Source organism: Eleginops maclovinus, chromosome 15 (assembly GCF_036324505.1).
Source record: "Eleginops maclovinus isolate JMC-PN-2008 ecotype Puerto Natales chromosome 15, JC_Emac_rtc_rv5, whole genome shotgun sequence".
Taxonomy (NCBI): Eukaryota; Metazoa; Chordata; class Actinopteri; order Perciformes; family Eleginopidae; genus Eleginops; species Eleginops maclovinus.
Window position 1 is genome coordinate 17,116,056 of NC_086363.1, and position 17,544 is coordinate 17,133,599.

At 38.5% G+C, this 17,544-nt stretch overlaps 2 protein-coding genes across 3 annotated transcripts; one reads left to right on the forward strand and one right to left on the reverse strand.

The window, feature by feature from the left end:
* The first annotated feature begins 1,345 nt into the window (after window positions 1–1,345).
* Window positions 1,346–11,611, forward strand: stmn4 (stathmin-like 4). Of its 2 annotated transcripts, XM_063901356.1 has the most exons (7): window positions 1,405–1,493; window positions 2,892–2,993; window positions 5,749–5,811; window positions 6,147–6,242; window positions 7,606–7,811; window positions 8,789–8,980; window positions 10,192–11,611. In XM_063901356.1, the coding sequence occupies exons 3-7, from the start codon at window positions 5,799–5,801 to the stop codon at window positions 10,249–10,251; spliced, it is 567 nt and encodes a 188-aa protein (XP_063757426.1). In that variant the 5' UTR covers window positions 1,405–1,493; window positions 2,892–2,993; window positions 5,749–5,798; the 3' UTR covers window positions 10,252–11,611. The 2 variants fall into 2 exon arrangements, with proteins under 2 accessions (XP_063757425.1, XP_063757426.1); XM_063901355.1 differs by lacking the exon at window positions 2,892–2,993 and having other exon boundaries at window positions 1,346–1,493.
* Window positions 11,612–12,208: 597 nt separating this feature from the next.
* On the reverse strand, window positions 12,209–15,598 carry il17a/f3 (interleukin 17a/f3). The gene is made up of 4 exons (XM_063902574.1): window positions 15,544–15,598; window positions 14,010–14,215; window positions 13,389–13,532; window positions 12,209–12,752 (listed from the first exon to the last, which is right to left on the reverse strand). Exons 1-4 carry the CDS (start codon window positions 15,550–15,552, stop codon window positions 12,599–12,601), a joined length of 513 nt encoding a protein of 170 aa, XP_063758644.1. The 5' UTR covers window positions 15,553–15,598; the 3' UTR covers window positions 12,209–12,598.
* Between the last annotated feature and the right edge of the window lie 1,946 nt (window positions 15,599–17,544).

The window sequence follows — 17,544 nt, forward strand, 5'->3', positions numbered from 1 at the left end:
AATGGCTAACAACTTCCTATATACACATCTGTTCTTTTTAGCTTTATTTTGGTCTCCACCAACTCCTGAGAGAGATATCTGGCTAATGAGCAGCTAAAAGATTCATGATGTCAACTATCTAGTATAGCTATCCGTCTGTTATTTAATACTGAGCACTGTACAGTGGGATTTTAGAGTTTGAATGTTCAATAAAAGCAGATAATCAGTTGAAAAGACACTAAAACGCTCTGTAGAGCTCCGCAGAACGGAAGAGGAGAGTGATAACTATCTCACGTTAAGTTAGGTATTGAAATTATTGAAGCTTCTTAAACAAATCATCTTTTAAGATTTTGTCTGTGAGCAAGACTGGAAATAAATCGGAAACTTTGGTAATTCCAGCAAGAGGTTTTTGGAGTCCTGAACAATAGATTTGTGAGAATGTTTTTACAAGCACTTTTTATTTGGTTACAAGGTTTGGTTATTTGCTGGAGGACGTAATAGAAGTGAGTACTGCTTTTTTCACCTGGTCTCGAGGCCCTATGTCAAAACAAGCCATTACTGAGATGAATTTAAGCATTCATGCATGTATAAATACCATACATTATATCTCTTAATCTATTTTCATTTGATCAAATTATCCCAGAGCAAAGCTTGGGGTGTTCCAGGAATACAGTATTGATGTTGCCAGGAGATATAACATGAAAATCAAGCCATTTATAGTCGTTTTTATATGAACTCTGGATAATGTCAGGAGAACAATATATTTATATTGTTCAGGGTATCCTTTTTACTTATATAGTACACAACAACAGCTTGTCTGTGTCACTGTGTCTGTTTTGGTGCAAGGTGGTGCCTGGGTGAAGCATGTAGAAGTCACACATTTGTATTTCTGCTCATAACAAAAAAAACGAATATTGAATAAAATGTGCTTCAATACAAAATGTGTTTTGCTTGTTCTACACTCTACCGTTACGATGTAAATAATTTAGTGTTCTGCGTGCCTCCTAGCTGGGCCCCCTGCTGAGATGCACACACACCCAGTCTCCCAATCTTCACCAATTTATCACACTACTTCGCTCAACTCAACATCATGCATAATATACATTCAATCACACACACACACACACACACACACACACACACACACACACACACACACACACACACACACACACACACACACACACACACACACACACACACACACACACACACACACACACACACACACTCCTGCACCACATAATAAAACAGTGATTCCTCCACCCACCCTGCAGTACAACACAAAGAGCTCACGGTCCTCCCCCCCATCCTTCCGCTCTTCTCTAACTGGCTGAGAGCCTTGGATGCTGGCAGTGGCTCGGGCCAATAAGACGTCTCCAAGGTGATGTCATGGAGGCAGTGTTGAGGCTGTTGCTGATGCTGTTGCCCGGCGCCTGTATCCGTGCAGCCAGACGGGGGTAACCGTAGTCACTGGTCCATCAGCAGCAGCAGAAAGACAGGGACAGAGGGGGGTAAGTCTGCATTGCAGAAACACAGACATCTGCATTAAATATCAATTATGTTGTGTTTTATTGCAAGACTGAACGTACCTCCGTGTGTGTGTTTGTGACTGTGTGTAAATGAAGGGCGTAATGGGGCGAGTGTGATGATGCAGTGGTTCCTGCTGACATAGAAGGAGGCAAAGGGAGAGGGGGGAGAGAACTCTGTGTACCCGCAAACTGTATGCTGTGGAACCGGTGTCATTTATTATTGATCCTCCATATGTGCAGACAAAGCTTTGTGTCTGCTTTTGGAAAGGGGAGAGAGAAATATATTAGGAGAGGTAAATGAGTTAGTGCTGTGCATTGTGCAGGTGATGCAAAAGATGGGAAGATAACAATTAACAAAGTCTATCTCTGCAAAACTAACCATCCAACCCAAATCCAAAGTGCTGTTAAAAATGCCAGAAATAGCTGCGTGCTAACAAAGGTTGATAATGTCTTGATACAAATGATATACTGTATTGGAAGTCTGGTGTGAAGTTGGAGTCTGTTTAACTGCTCCTCCTATAAGACATCTATTATTAGGCTCTTTTATTAGACAGAGGTGTGAAACACCGTTAGATGGTTTTCAGGATTCATGCAAATACATGGAATTGTATACAGGTACATCAAGTACTGTACCCATGGGAGCAGTCAATCATTTAAAAAAAACTTGAGGGTTCACCTGGAACAGTAAATGGATTAATTAATGTGCTGGAAATGAAAAAAAGGGAGATTTGTTTTGAGTAAACTGACTGCTGGCAAGTAAAACTACTGCAAGTGTGATGATATGTTGAAGTTTAACTTATTGTCTAATTTTCTGACTACTCAGATGATTCTAAGCACTGAGCTCTAAGTTACTTTTACAAAATTGGTTATTTTCTTGAAACAATGCCCTATTTCTTGACCACAACCATGATGTGATATTAAAGAGGTACTGGTAGGCATATGTTGGCCTTTTGACCAAGCCAGGCTAGCTGTTTCACCTTATTCCCAGTCCATATGATAAGCTAAACTAAGATAAGATAAGCTAACTGAATGTTTGACATAGCTTAATATTAAGCATGAAGACACCAGAGTTCTCATCTAACAATATACACCTAACAGTTCACCGAAGTTGAACTCCATGCAAAAACTAATATGCATATTTCTGCCGCTTCCAAATTTTAGCTGGGTGTGAGTTGAATATCTATATTTGCAAATGTGTTATAACCACCTAAGAGAAATGCAATTATTTCCTGAGCTCAGAAACAGTAGATATTATTATATATTAGATCAAATTGTAACGCCCTTAAAAGAGAAAATTACCTTCAGCGGATAGCAGAAGTTGGTGATCTTTTGGGATGAAAATTCCATGATTATAATAAGATAAATTCACATCATTTTCAGCTAAATGTTCCAGTGCACCAAGACCTGACACACATGAAATAGAGCACTCCTCCTGCAGGAAGCAGAGCATCCATTGATTTGCTGCCTCAGTGGTTTCATTAGGTAAGAAGCAGCTCTGTGTGTGTGTGTGTGTGTGTGTGTGTGTGTGTGTGTGTGTGTGTGTGTGTGTGTGTGTGTGTGTGTGTGTGTGTGTGTGTGTGTGTGTGTGTGTGTGTGTGTGTGTGTGTGTGTGTGTGTGCGCGTGTGTGTGTGTTTGTGTGTCGTGTGTGTGTGTGTGTGTGTGTGTGTGTGTGTGTGTTTGTGTGTGTGTGTGTGTGTGTGTGGGGGGGGGGGGGGGCAAACAGTGTGTCAATACATGCACACGTGGGTGTCCTTGACACCTCCCCACAGGGAGCCATGTCAGGTGAGCATGTGCTCTGCACTGAAACGAGAAGTCTTGGTTGTCTCATTAGTAAACATATGTCACTCTCTGAAGCTTCAGGCATGTCACAGGCTAGACAACAGCTTAAAATGCAGGCACAGACAGACAGACAGACAGACAGACAGACAGACAGACAGACAGACAGACAGACAGACAGACAGACAGACAGACAGACAGACAGACAGACAGACAGACAGACAGACAGACAGACATCTAGGTGGGTATGTAGCTAGCTAGTTAGCTAAGCTAATGGTCCAAGTTTTAAGAAATAGTTTGAGGTGAGATTTACATCACATGTGGAGATAATACCAATCCTGCAACATTTCCTCTAATGAAGTTTTTCTGATCTGACTTAGTAGTAAGGTAGGCTTTAGCTCTGGAGCAAGGATTAGCTTAACATTAATAGTCAACGCTTAGCATGGCTCCTTCCAAGGTTCAAACATACACCTACTTATTCAAAAGCAACATGTTACCTTGTTTGTTAATTCCATGTACAAGCCATAGAAAAAATTCTAATTGTCATTTTTGATGGAAATTGTGTGCTATACCTTTTCCTTGGTGAACTGCAGGAGCTACTTCCCGGTGATTATGGAACCGTAAAAGGTGTGAATTAACCAGCAGAGATAATGCACAGATTGCTGGACAGATAGAAAAAACGCTGTTTATCAATTTTACAGTTTGTGACTAAAGAAGCACATTTCCAAGATTGTCCAACAGTTCCTTTAACCCAGCCATGGCAACCTACAGTGGTCTAGCCAAGTTAACACAGGCCTACTGACCTTCTAGCACCATGGATGCTATCTTCATTTTACCTTTTTGCCATAACATTTACTATGGCCTAAAAACATTTTATTGAACGTAAAACTTGCTTTATATTGGACAACACGGCTAACAAACCATACATAGATGAAACAGAGTTCATTTCCTGCATTTTGACTTTGTTTACCATTTACTGTATTTACCAATGTGTGATCCTCTCTAACAGGGTCCTTGCTTAGATGATGATCTATGTAAAACCCTATCTTAGAAGATGAAGGGGAAGGTAGTGGAAGGCAGCTGGGATATTTCTGGCAGACATGTTACACCACAGATGCTAAATTTAATTGGGCCCACATCAGGAACCATTGGGATGTCTAACCCTGTGGTGGAAACGTGTTCAATCTGCTGTACCTATTATTACTCTTCAGGATGTTTGCTTTAATACCTGATTCTTGAGGGTGTCCGCATGATGAGTGTGCTTATGATACTGAACACCAGTATTAAAGAGCAAATCTTAATGAGTGTGTGCACTTAGCTGTGAAAAGGTCAACATTGCAGGCGCTGCTGGATTCTCACATAATGACATTTTTAAATTAGCAGACAACAGATATTCAAGTGTAATGTGTAATTCAGTTTGACTTGATATCTGTTTGAATTAATTCAATCGAGGGACTCTTGAACGAAAATTAATGAGTATGATTTGAAATGATTAACAGGCCACCGTCACAGAGACACATCTGCTCTCATTACAACAGGTTTACATTTTCAGCAGGTGGTGAAACAGGCTGTTGTCATGGTTGATGTCGCCCTTGTTATTAATATTTCCCTCCTGCTTTTTTCAATGGCTGATTTGGTGCCATCACAAGAAGTATCGTGGTCTGATCTGTGAACGTGTAAACTTAAATCCTCCAGTGCAGTGACAAGGCACTTTTTCAAATGTGGTAGCTATTGACGGTGTCTTAGCCTATTAAATGGTGCATCACAGTACGCTGGGACAATTGTCATTTTTTAAAATTATGCAGTCTTGTTGGGACCTGTTATTTCAAGACATCCTATCATATCTACATTAACATTTTGAAATAAACAATATTTGCATTTTCATAGATTCTAGTTTGTTCAATGCAGCAATGCATTTTAAAAAAAATGTTTGTTAAAAGTCTGTCCTCTCAGAGTTGCATTTTAGGAAGCAAAATAAATAACTGATATAAGATTGGACACAGCATCACTGATCAATAATGTGTTGACAGTAGACAAGAATGCAATTTTTCACTGAAGGAGTTTTAAAGTGCCTGTATGTCGACCTTTGTTGCTGGAATCTCTTTTTATTGGAGGGATGGGCTTTTTTGTTCCCCTGAAGAAATCATATATCTGATGTTGACTTAAAAGATACAAGTCTTATGATATTGTGTTTGATGATATTTTGTGTATGATAAGTTCATGTTTACTTCCCTTGTTACATTTCTACAGTCTGTCAGGGTATTGAAACTATCCTTGGCAAGATGACCCTATGATGTTCTCTGATTGGTCGAATTAAACTTTAATGGGAGGTGCTAAAACAAGCGCTCTGCAGCTTGCGGTTTGGCAAAATTTGTCCTTATCCACTGCTTCTCACATTCACAATGTGACCTTTAAATTCTGCTTTATTCCCCTCTGCCTCTGTGCCCCCCTCTCTGGCAGACTGAGAAGGATTTTCGGCATCACTGGAGAGTTACATACGAAGCGAGAAGATGACTCTGGCAGGTAAATGCAGCCTCAGCACAAAGTCACTGCTCCCCTTTCCCTTTACTGTACATAGCCTTCCGCACTATGATTCCGTTGCAGGACATTTATGATCTGAACCATGTATCTTGTCAGCGTTGTGACAGTGATGATAACATCATAACAATGACTAGTCACTGTCATTGAAAAGGAGAACTGCACCATCATTCAGCTAGAGTCAACACAATGTCAAGCCTAACAAAATGTGTGTGTGTGTGTGTGTGTGTGTGTGTGTGTGTGTGTGTGTGTGTGTGTGTGTGTGTGTGTGTGTGTGTGTGTGTGTGTGTGTGTGTGTGTGTGTGTGTGTGTGTCCTCAGCCTACAAAGAGAAGGTCAAAGAGCTCCCCCTGGTGTCTCTGTTCTGTGCCTGCCTCAACCCGCAGACTACAGACAAACCTACATACAAGGCAGAAGGTAAAGAGAAATCACTCTCATATGCATGGTAACAATCATACAGTGAGAAGTATACACTGATTTCCTTCACAATATGAAAATGAGGGTTTAAATAAATATATGGGTTTCCAGTCTTTTGCCCTGATTCCTGAGATATAATTATTCAGAATTTGGAAGAAAAAAAAAATGAATCATACAAGTAGTTTTTTCTTGGTGTCTGGAACATATCCAGACCTATTTGTCTCCTATGTGTGGAAGTGCACAAGCCACAGTGAGCTTCATGTTGTTAAAAGCAATACAAGAAGTATAGCACGCATCTGAAAGCACATTCCTGCACAGTGCTGCCTTTACATCTTTACCTCATTGCTTGCAAAATGACTCTGCTGAAAGTGCAAGATGTTTCTGCGTAGGTGTAGACTTAACATCAACAATGTGTTAAGCAGGTTTTCAGGGGGGTGGCTAGACAATCCGCTATATAAAGCAAGGTTGTCCTAAAATTCCAAATGGGAATAAACACCCAAAATGCAATCTTTCTTTAAAATAATTAGACATTTTCTTAATGGAAGAGGTGGCATTTGAGATACATATCTATCGGCAGAAGCATAATTGTGTTGTTCCACTAACCTACATACCCAGAGTCACATTGTCAAATAGTGTCTGATAATGAAAAATATGTAGATGTATGAATGAGTCCTTAAATGCTGAAATGAGTAAGCATTTTACCACTTCTGGTTACTCCATCTCAGAGTCAACAGTTTTGAAGGTGTTTTTGGTCAGATATCTGAAATCAGATTTTCACATGTTGTCATAGGACTTTCAATAACTTCAGTAAACCCCACCGGTGAATATCAGAAGCTTCTAGGGTGTTATCAAACAGCGGTTGCTAAAAAGTGACCAAATGAGACTTCTTAACATCATCATGCTCAACATTAGCCGCCTTTAGCTTATCAGTGGTGATAAGCAGCCATGCGACCATCTTGTAGTTTTTTTATAGCCTAACGTTAGCTTTTATTCTTCTGGCAATTGCATTTCAAAAATATGGTGTTAATGTGTCAAGATATTATCATGCTGAACAAAACTTGTAATTATCATAAATGTGTTTGCCAAAGATCAAAAAGCCATGGCCAAATACGATTTGGCACTTACTTACAATGCTAACTTTGTACAAAATATGTCACTGCTCCGCTTCCTCAATGCCAATACAGGCGATAGTAATTTTGGTAAATGCAGGAATAATAATTCCCTTGCAGAACCATGTAGAATGGAAGTACGGACACCACAAACCACACAATTTACAACAAATCACATTGATGGTGGGTAACTGTTATTCTGAAAAACCATGGTAAATGACTCATCCAAATGTGGCCAAAACCCAACACCACAGATGCGGTGGACCTGGGCTGGTGCGTCATCAAAGACGTGGAGGTGATTGAGCTGAACAAGAGGGCATCTGGCCAGGCCTTCGAGGTTATCCTCAAGCCCCCGTCCTTTGATGGAGTGCCAGAGCTCAACACCTCCATGCCCCAGCGCCGAGACCCGTCCCTGGAGGAGATCCAGAAGAAACTGGAGGCTGCCGAGGACAGGCGAAAGGTGAGGGGAGTTGAAAAGGGGGTGGAGTTGGGTGTTTGTATCATCATAAGGAATCCAACTGGACAGATCCTTACCCTAAGCTGTAACCCTAACCCTAGCTATTTGTAGCTCCTTCAAACATTTTCAAACATCTGACAACGCTCTTTGTGAGCAGCTAGATTTATCAACTCGGGAGGAAATAGGGTGGAAATGGATGAAAGGAAAGAGGGAGGGAGTGTTGGAGTTGATGCGAAGGAAGGGAGGAAACACAATGAGACAGAAGATGAAAAGGGGGACATGAAAGTACAAGGGCAATCATGAAAGGACACACTCACAAAAGCTCATATACATCAGGCTAAGGGGATAGGGGGAGACAGGAGGGAGGACGGGAGAGGGAAATTAGCTGGCATAGAGAATGTGTCCTGCAACAGAGCGGTCAAAGCACACCTGCAACATCACACGTTTCTGTTTATTAGGTGCATTAAAGGCCCGGAAAATGTATATATTTTCAGCCTCTTATCAGCTTCTGACTATAAGTAATGGAGTTCTTCATAAAAACACCATAATCTGCCAGGATAAACAGTTGTGGTTCTTTTATTGGACATTTCAGTTCTTCTTTTTTACTTTACTTGTAGAGGGTAGGGCAAAAGCGCATAAGGTGATGTCACTTATTTACCCTTACACAATCCTGAGGATGCAAATAAACTGTGTTTTAAGGGTTAACTGTTTTGGTAACCTACAAAATGAACATTTATGAATGCAAGTGTTTGCATAAAAAGTAATCACACTGTGATCGATAATGAAGGATGGTTAGTTATGTAGGTTAATAATGTAAATTACTTATTGTTTTTTGTTTTTAAGACTTACTTTCCAGCAACCATCTGTGCCACTCAAAGAAGGAGCACCTTTACATGCTAACACATTAGCCTATAACTTCTTTATCAACTGCAGTTAAAGTGCTTGTTGATTTACCCTCTGTGCTATCTATCTCCCTCTAGTGCCAGGAAGCGGAGCTGCTGAAGCACCTGGCGGAGAAGAGAGAGCACGAGCGCGGGGTGATCCAGAAGGCCTTCGAGGAGAACAACAACTTCATCAAGAACGCCAAGGAGAAGCTTGAGCAGAAGATGGAGGTCAACAAGGAGAACAGGGAGGCCTTGCTGGCCGCAATGCTGGAGAGGCTGCAGGAGAAGGTATGATCATTTCCAACCATTATCGAGAACGCCACTCTAATACACCAACGATATTTACAGTCATGAATGGTTTTGGTATAACTAGATGATGAATGTATGAACTTTTAGACTCAGTGTTTTGTAATCAGTCGGAATAAATTAATCATGATCACAGACGTATCAAGTTTTGCAATCTTTTTCTTTCCTGGAAGCTTCTGCTGTTTTCGTTAGTTTTTTTCAGCTAAGTGAACCATAGCCATAAACACAATCCTCATTCCAAGGAGTACAACCTCTGTGTGATCCCCGCTTGGAATGCAACTTTATTTTTAAGCTATGTTCACTGCAGGAAGGCCCAAACTTGATCTGTTGTGCACTGTAATTAAGGTTAGGTTCCAAATTGTAAGAAATAATCTAATTACGGGTCTATAGAATAGTAAGATGAGAGTGGTACAGTCTTCTAATCTGACTTGGTAGGAAAGTGAATAAGTGTGTTTCACAAAATGTCCAATTATTCCTCTAAAAATAACACACAACTTTTTTTTTAAATGCGTAGAAATTTATTTAAGCTTCACATTTTAGGAACATTCTCTCTTTCTTAACAAAAGTTTGAGATAGAAGAATACTACTCAAAGCCGTGAGCCAATTAGCCTAGCTTAGCATAAATAATGGATTTGAAACCTACATATATCTGTAAGTAAACACCGTGTATTGAAGTCTAAATCTAACTCACACAAACACAGACATGTAAAAACAACAATGTAGCAGTTTATGCTAAGCTAAGGTGTAAGATTCCCCGCTCTCGCTCCGTACTGTACTCCTGCAACCTAGCTTAGCATTAAAACTAACAATAGGGGAAAACTATAGCTAGTCCTGGCTCTACCACCCATCAGCACCTCTAAAACTAACTATTTAAGAAATTATGTCTTGCACATAAGCATTTTTTTCCAAAAGCAATCTCTCTCTTATTTAATTTCCTGATTGAGACGAAGAATTTATGTTTTTTGTGTGTAAATAAAGTGTGCCTTTCGTATCTTAGACTGGGTTTGCATTTCTATTTTAAAGTTGCACACAAGCTTGAACAGAAATGATGAATATAATAAGAGGCGGAAAAGAGTTGTTAGATCTCCCCAGTCTAAGTAATTCCCCTGTTCAAATCGTTCCTGCCTCATTAATGCTAATGTATTCATGGATGCTATTGACACTGATGTGATGTCTCTGTGTTCGTCTGGCAGGACAAACACGCAGAAGAAGTGAGGAAGAACAAGGAGATGAAGGAGGAAGCCTGCCGATAGATGAGTGGAGAAGATGATAAAAGAAAAAAGAGCGGGAGTTTTACGAGTTGGTAAAAAAATAAGGGAATCAAAACAGTGCAGGAAAGGAAGAAACCCAAAAGCAACTCGAACAAAGGGGATAGCTTTTTCATATTTGATGTATGTTCTAAAGATTCTGAACAAGCTGTACAAAGTTTAGCAGACGCTTGATGTTGAAATCCAAAAGTAAAACCTCTTTTTTCTAAATGAAAGTGGGTATGGGGGTAGGGTGGCATTAAAACAAATCCAATTTTAAAAGAGGGTTGTTTGGTGAAGAATAAAAGCTGCATTAAGACAGGAGGAGGTAACCATTTAAATTATAGCTTTCATTGCTGCAGGAAATGACAGCTGCCTGCATATTTAAGCATCGTTAGCTGAGCTGTTTCTCCTGATGATGCTTTGATGATGCTGCCAATTCTGCAGATACACAGCCAACATTGTTTATGTCCAATCAGACGATTACTACAGAAAAGGGAGTTGTAATCTAAATTGTTACCTAGTAAGACATGATGTGCTATAGAGAAATGAACACACAGATGTTGTTCAGTCACTACCAACACGAAAACATACTAGTCAGCACACATAACCCTAACCCTAACCCTTTTGCTCTTTCTGAAATAAAAATGTATTTCCCTTGGTGTGCCGCGCTCATGCTAATTCTTTGCTGCACCATTTTTGGGATTGTTGTCTGGGGACGTTTCAGAACTCAGTAACTTGGTTTATGAATTTAAAATGAAGAATAAGGCTTTTGTTTCTCTCTGCAGCGTGAAGGGGGAATAAAAGGGGGAAAAAACGTGGAAATAGAGGGAGCTCTGCTGTATTTTCAGACTCTCTGTGAAACTCTAACGGTAGTGTAGTTGTAGATCAGTGACTTGCATTTGAGTGTTAGATTTAGAGCACTGATTGCACTCTTATTTCATTAAGCACAACTCAAAAGCACACATGAAGGACAGCGGGAATATACAGTATAAACAAAAATAATATCGCAAAGAGTAGTGAGTCACAGCAGTTCAGAATTTGGACAAATTTTGTTTTGAAAGGATGAATTTGGTGGGGGGGTTTCTGGCTTACAGCGCTCTCCCTTTGCTTTGGCATGTGTCAATGTGCTCTGATTGTCAGTTTATGATTTCCAAGGTAAAGTAAACCTAAACCGAAAGATGAAACTTGCTCAAGTTGTTGAGTCATACTGACTTGATTGAAATGTCTAAAATGTTTGCACTGTAGCTGGGGAGTGGTAACAGGGGGTTTGTACTTGCTGTAGCTGTGTATCGCTGTATATCTTTGAGGCTGGATTGATTGTATTTATTTGGCATGGTCAGTAAAAATGGCTTGACTGAACTCACATATTGTTTCTCATCATTTGTGGATGGATATTTGGATGTTTTGCATGCAAATAAACACACACTGGCCACATTTTACTGGGTTTTCTTTGCCCTGGATCTTGCCTTTCAGGTAACGTAAAGGCTTTTTTTTTTCTGGCTAGAGGTTGTTAGGGCAGTTTCTACAAACCAATATATTATAATACATAAGAATTCAACGTATATTTGAATTTACATTTTATAGGAAAACATTCATTTAAGTCAAAGGTAAGATAATAAAGTTGAGTTTAGTTTTTAATAAAGACGTTAGATAATATTTTAAGTATCTATAAAGGATATTACAAATGATTTTAAGTAGACTGTACACACTGGTTCAAATTAGTTTCCTTTGCACAATTTGTCAAATCCATGAAACAACACCAACCTACAAGCCATAAATATAAATTATTAGCATTTAAAGTAATTCAATGTATAGTTTTCCCTTTTACTGGAAGAAAATCACTTAAAACATATATATATATAAGTCCTCTAACGTGAGGTTTATAAATCATCTTTAAATAAAAAGTTACAGAATAAAAATAATAATATAATACTTTTCAGAGCCCAATAACACATCCAAATTGGCTTAAAAACTTTATTAAAGTGTTTTCATAATGTTAACAATAAAATTAAAATACGGTTATTAAAAAATGCTGGGTTAAAAAACAACATAACAACATAAGAGAAACGACAAAAATAAATTTAAATTACCGAACCCCCAAAAACGAATACAGCTTCCGATATATATCTTTCACAACTACCGCTTTTATAAGAAAATGACACACAGTAAATGTTAAATTAAAGCTGCATTACGCATTTTGTCACCACTAGGAGGCAAAAAGAAACACACTGTTTGAATTCAAAAATCATCGTTTTATAATTCATTTCATTGGCTCAAATTAAAAGGTTTAGTCAGATTACAAAATGGAACAGCCTTATTTTAGTTGATTATGTCAACTCCACACGTCTATCTAAAATATTCCTAAACTTCCTTCTTGGGGCTTCTGCGGTATGACGCTTGGCCTCACACAGGTGCAGCCCACCGGGATCACCTCCGTCTCCAGCCTCAAGTCAAACTGCTTGGTCTTCCTCCCTCCTTTGCGATTGTGCACTTGCCTTGGGATTCTGGAGTGGGATGGGAAATCAGTTAGCGCTGAATATACACAGATGATGGTAACATAAGATAATGAATAAAGTCATGACTGGACTGATGCAGAAAGTAAAGATAAACACCGACAGGGCCGGTCCTGTGATATTCTGGGCCCAGGATCATCAAATACATAATAAGCAAAAATGTCCTTGGCATACAATATAAATATAAAAGGCATGATAAAAACTAGAAAGCATAAAAAGCGAAATAAGGAAAAAATAAGCAATCCTCAAGAATAAATAAAGCAATTAAAATCTAAAGCATAGCAATAATCTAAAACAAAACAGCTGGAAGGGAATTAAAATGAAACAATAAACCTGCCCTTAGGGTAAAAATGAGCTAATGTGTACTGGTAGGTATAAAATCCCACCATGAAAAACTGATTTCTTATGTGGAGCATCTGTCTTCAATTTGATTTAATTCTAAGCAGTTATTTCAATTTCACATCAGATTACGAGTGAAAACGCTTTAAAACATTATTAAAATGAATCATTAAGGTGACCCAATCCCATTCAATGAACGTATTGCATTTCCTAAACACAAGAACAATCGTAGCACTGTAACATGCATTAAAAACAAAAGCAGAGGCCAAAACAAAGACAGGGGCTCACTTGTGAAGGACAAGGATCTGGTAGTAGATGGGTTTGGCCTCCAGAGCTGCGTCCTCACCCCCCCCTTCGAGGCTCATACAGCCAGAGGTCAGACACTGAGCGTGAGAGATCCTCCGAGGCAACCGAGAGGGCACACAGGAGTCTCTGCAGGGGAAGGCAACACATTTTAACTGGGATTCAAGACTAGATACATAACCTATAAATACATTTCCAAGGATAATTTACTTAAATTTGGACAATTATTTTTTAGGATATGAAAAAAAAAACCTACTGATAAAACAGACTTCAAGAAAACGTGTTAAATTCAACATTCATTTCAACTTCCCCATGAAGTCTAATACCAAGTTTTGGTGAACTTAGGAGAGATCAACTGACAGTTATATTCAGTGTGATTAAAATAAAGTCCTAAGGTCCACTCAAGGCAAGTTTCTTTATACAGCACAAAGTTACAGTGCAAAGAAAAAAGACATTTCTATCCGAAAATTCATCAGTCTGTGAAACAACAAGGTTCTTGCCTGTGGTGTCTCGTCTTCAAAGTTCAGAACTGATAACTGAAGGTATAAACACAACAACAACTCTAAAATGTCATTAAGGGCCCTTAGATCAGCGACGCGTCCTCACATGTACTTCCACGGAGACAGAGACATGTTGGCGATGGTGGCGGAGGAGGCGCTGATGTGCTGAGTCTGCACTGAGGGATCCATCACCAGCCTCACTGTGTTGGCCTTCCGTCTGGCTCCATTCCCCAAATTCAAGCTCACCGACTGGCCTTTCCTGGCGGCGTGCAACATGGAGGCCAGACCCAGCAGCAGCAAAGCTCTCAACACCTGAACACGAGGGAAATAAACAAACAGCAGCTGAAGATACATCCAGAGGAGGATGGAGAAAAGAGAAAACTCTGGTTGTCTCAAAGAAAATGCTTCATCAGCACCTTTTTGTCTCAGTGTTTATGTTCAGCTGGATTTCCTCTACAAGACATTATCAGAAAATATTTTCTTTTTTTTACCCACTGCTCCTTTTCTGAGAGTTTGGACGGATTTTGGTTAGTTCTAGATAGCTCCTAAATTCCCCAAAAGTTGATAAGCCACATTTTACCCATTTGTGTACACATGTCTGCACAGCCCTCAACTTTGATATATAACTCACTGTAGTTTGCCATATAGTCATTGTTTTTTTAAGGTTCTTTGTAAATTTAAATGTAAATTTGGTGTAAATACTTGTCTTTATTATTCTTTTTTTATTGCTGAATAGTTTGTTAAAAATACTTCTTTTATTATCTTTAAATGTACCTAATATGCAACTTATTTTCTTACATTGTTAATGTTCGCACCACCAAACACCAAATCCTATTCCTTATATGTGTAAATGTACCTGGCAATAAACTTGATTCTGATTCTGATATTTTAAACCAGATTAGATTTTTTATCTGCATTCTTTTTTAAACTGCAGCACGTTTCTACTAATGTCTGTGTTATGAACTCGTTGGCCCTCGTCAGCCACCGTAGATGTGGGTATTCAAACACAACATTTCAGAAAACTATAAGTAAACCTTTCATGGTGTATAAATGTTCACCTATGGACTTTTTTTGCTGAGGCTGTGAACAGTATATAGCTTGTTACTTTTAAGGCATAAAATAAACGTAAAAGCATGTACTGTTTGACTTAGGCAGGAAAATAAGAATTCATGGGGGACTTTATCAATGAAAAACAACATTAAATAAAAACTATTTTTTGATGTCCTATAAAAACATCTCAGATCTAAGACCTGACCTATAGTGACAGTATGCAGCCTCAACTTTGATTTATTTTTCACAGTTATATAAAAATAGTAGAAATTGATGATGAGAATTCTGGTAAGCAGACTTTCTAACATAGTAATTGACTTAATGTACATAAAAACATTTAGTTATTTAGTTTAATTGTGATATATCTATTAGTTTAAAAAAAAAACTATTGATATTGTCTCCTATTAATTGATAATTCTGTGAAATCTTGCATACAATTGAATTCTGAAGGACCACGATGACATTCTCAAGGCGAGGAAGACTTCGTAATCAAAAATGTAATTATAGATTAACTTTCAAAGATGTGCTCACATTCTATGCATTTTGTAGTATAAATCTTAAATGATAGTCTGTAGAATCATTGCACTCACCAGCAGCATGATTGAGTCGTCCCACTGTGGAGTAACTGGAGCGCTCCTCTCTGCCTCAAACGTCTCCATCCTCTCTGTTTATATGCAGGCCGGCTGCGCTGGCATATGCTGCGGTGCATTTCCACTATGACTGTCTCTGATTTTAATCTACAGATAAGATAATGCTTTATCCATTTACATCTCCATCACTTTTTGTATGCATTTAGTTCCCTTACACCAAATGGAAACAGATTCTGCCGATCGTTTGTACTTGACCCCATTATGACCTGTCACAATTAAGTCACAGTGCATAGGAGAAGCTGTGTGAAAATTTATAGGATATAGGTTACACTTTTGTGTGTCTGATCTTGCAACATGATGTGAAAATGTTCAACTTTGGACCTTTTTGATTTGCCTGATAACAGATTACATCTTACTTTTAAGACCTAAAATGTGTTTGTTAAACCTAAACAGAAAAGCATCTTAGAATCTTTGGAGGAAAAGAAATGTAGAGGGCATTTAATCAACCAAAACCGATTAAATAAATACGTATTTGTCTTCTCAGTTAGTAGTAGCTCTTTAAGAAACGTATATTTCTATTATTATCTAGTATTAAGTTTTAACAGACTTAACTGTGATTTAATTTTCCCAGTCGTGTAAAACTAAATGACAAGTAACTACTCATACACAGAAACGAGTTTTAGACAATGTAGGTCAAGTAAATGCTTATGAGAATTCTGGTAAGCAGAACTACTAACGTGTGATAACATCTCCTCTCTGATGAGTATGAGTAAGTGGAACTCGGCTGTTCTGGATGTACACTGAAGGAAGGACAGCGTTAAGAAGCAGGTGCTCAAACTGTCTGCCAAATCCTCCTGTGCCTTTCTCTATTTTGTAAAACTGTTTTTTGGCAATAGGCCTGTGAAGACCATCTAGTATTGAATCTTGAAATAATCTTTCATACCGTGATCATGTGTTTCCTAATCAAATGCACGGTGGCGAACAAGTTCAAAACATTTCCCTCAGGAGAAACACACTGCAGAGTCAAAAACAATGTAAATAGAAAAAACACAAATGTGCTAAAACACATGCAAATGAAGAAACATCTTCACTGACTTCACATTCGCACAATTTAGAAAACATTCACTAACTTGGGCCAGCTGTCACTGTTGGCAGAGTCCTGTTCCATCATTGTAAGCAGTTGTAGTTCTAGACTGATTTTACTGGGGGGGTTAATATTAAGAGGTGCACATTTAATGCAGAAAGAAGGGCATTTTAACATTCTTAGTTTAGTATAAAGTGACAGTGCATAACAAAACATAAAATACCATTCTTGGTGTTTGGTTTAGTAACAGAGTTTGTGTCAATAACTGTGTTACATTATTCTGTTTTTTTGGCCTAAGATACAGAACATTAAAAGAAGTTTGGGGTAATAAATACATCATTTTTGCAGGCAAACACTTTTTATCTTATTTCTTAATATTTGTTTTAGTCACATATGTGTTTCAGTAACCTAGTTTCAATTTATGAAGTTACATTAATGAAAAAATCCCTGTTAACTCTTGCCCGATTACAGCACAGTAACTTAGTATTTTACATGAATTGCATTATCATAGGGTTATTCTTTTGGAGGGGGGCCACAGGGGGGTTCAAGCTCTGTGTTACAGTGGCCCCTGATGCTATGATTGTACGTTTTTTGTCACTATATTTGAAATGACTGGGTAAGCTTTGTTAGCTAGCTAGCTTACAGCATATTTGCAATAACATCAGAAGGAATCATGTGATCACTTTGTTAAAATAAGCCAATAAAACAGTGTTGTGCTTTTATACAGTTATTTCAAAAGTGAAAATAGGATACTAAGCCACAAAATGTTTTGGTCAACCCAAGCATGGTCCAAAATACTTTACCTGTAACTAATAAATAATTAACAACTGGTTTTTTAAGGGGAAAATCCATCAAAACTACATGTAGTACATCTGTGTCAAGTTATTATATCCTAAAAGAATTCATCGAATAAGACA

Coding starts and splice junctions, on each gene's coding strand:
- il17a/f3 (XM_063902574.1), bottom strand. Junction 13,533..14,009: donor CTGTCTCCGTGGAAGTACAT/GTGAGGACGCGT, acceptor CTTCCCCTGCAG/AGACTCCTGTGTGCCCTCTC. Junction 12,753..13,388: donor CAGATCCTTGTCCTTCACAA/GTGAGCCCCTGT, acceptor ATCCCACTCCAG/AATCCCAAGGCAAGTGCACA.
- stmn4 (XM_063901355.1), top strand. Junction 7,812..8,788: donor CTGCCGAGGACAGGCGAAAG/GTGAGGGGAGTT, acceptor ATCTCCCTCTAG/TGCCAGGAAGCGGAGCTGCT. Junction 8,981..10,191: donor TGGAGAGGCTGCAGGAGAAG/GTATGATCATTT, acceptor TTCGTCTGGCAG/GACAAACACGCAGAAGAAGT.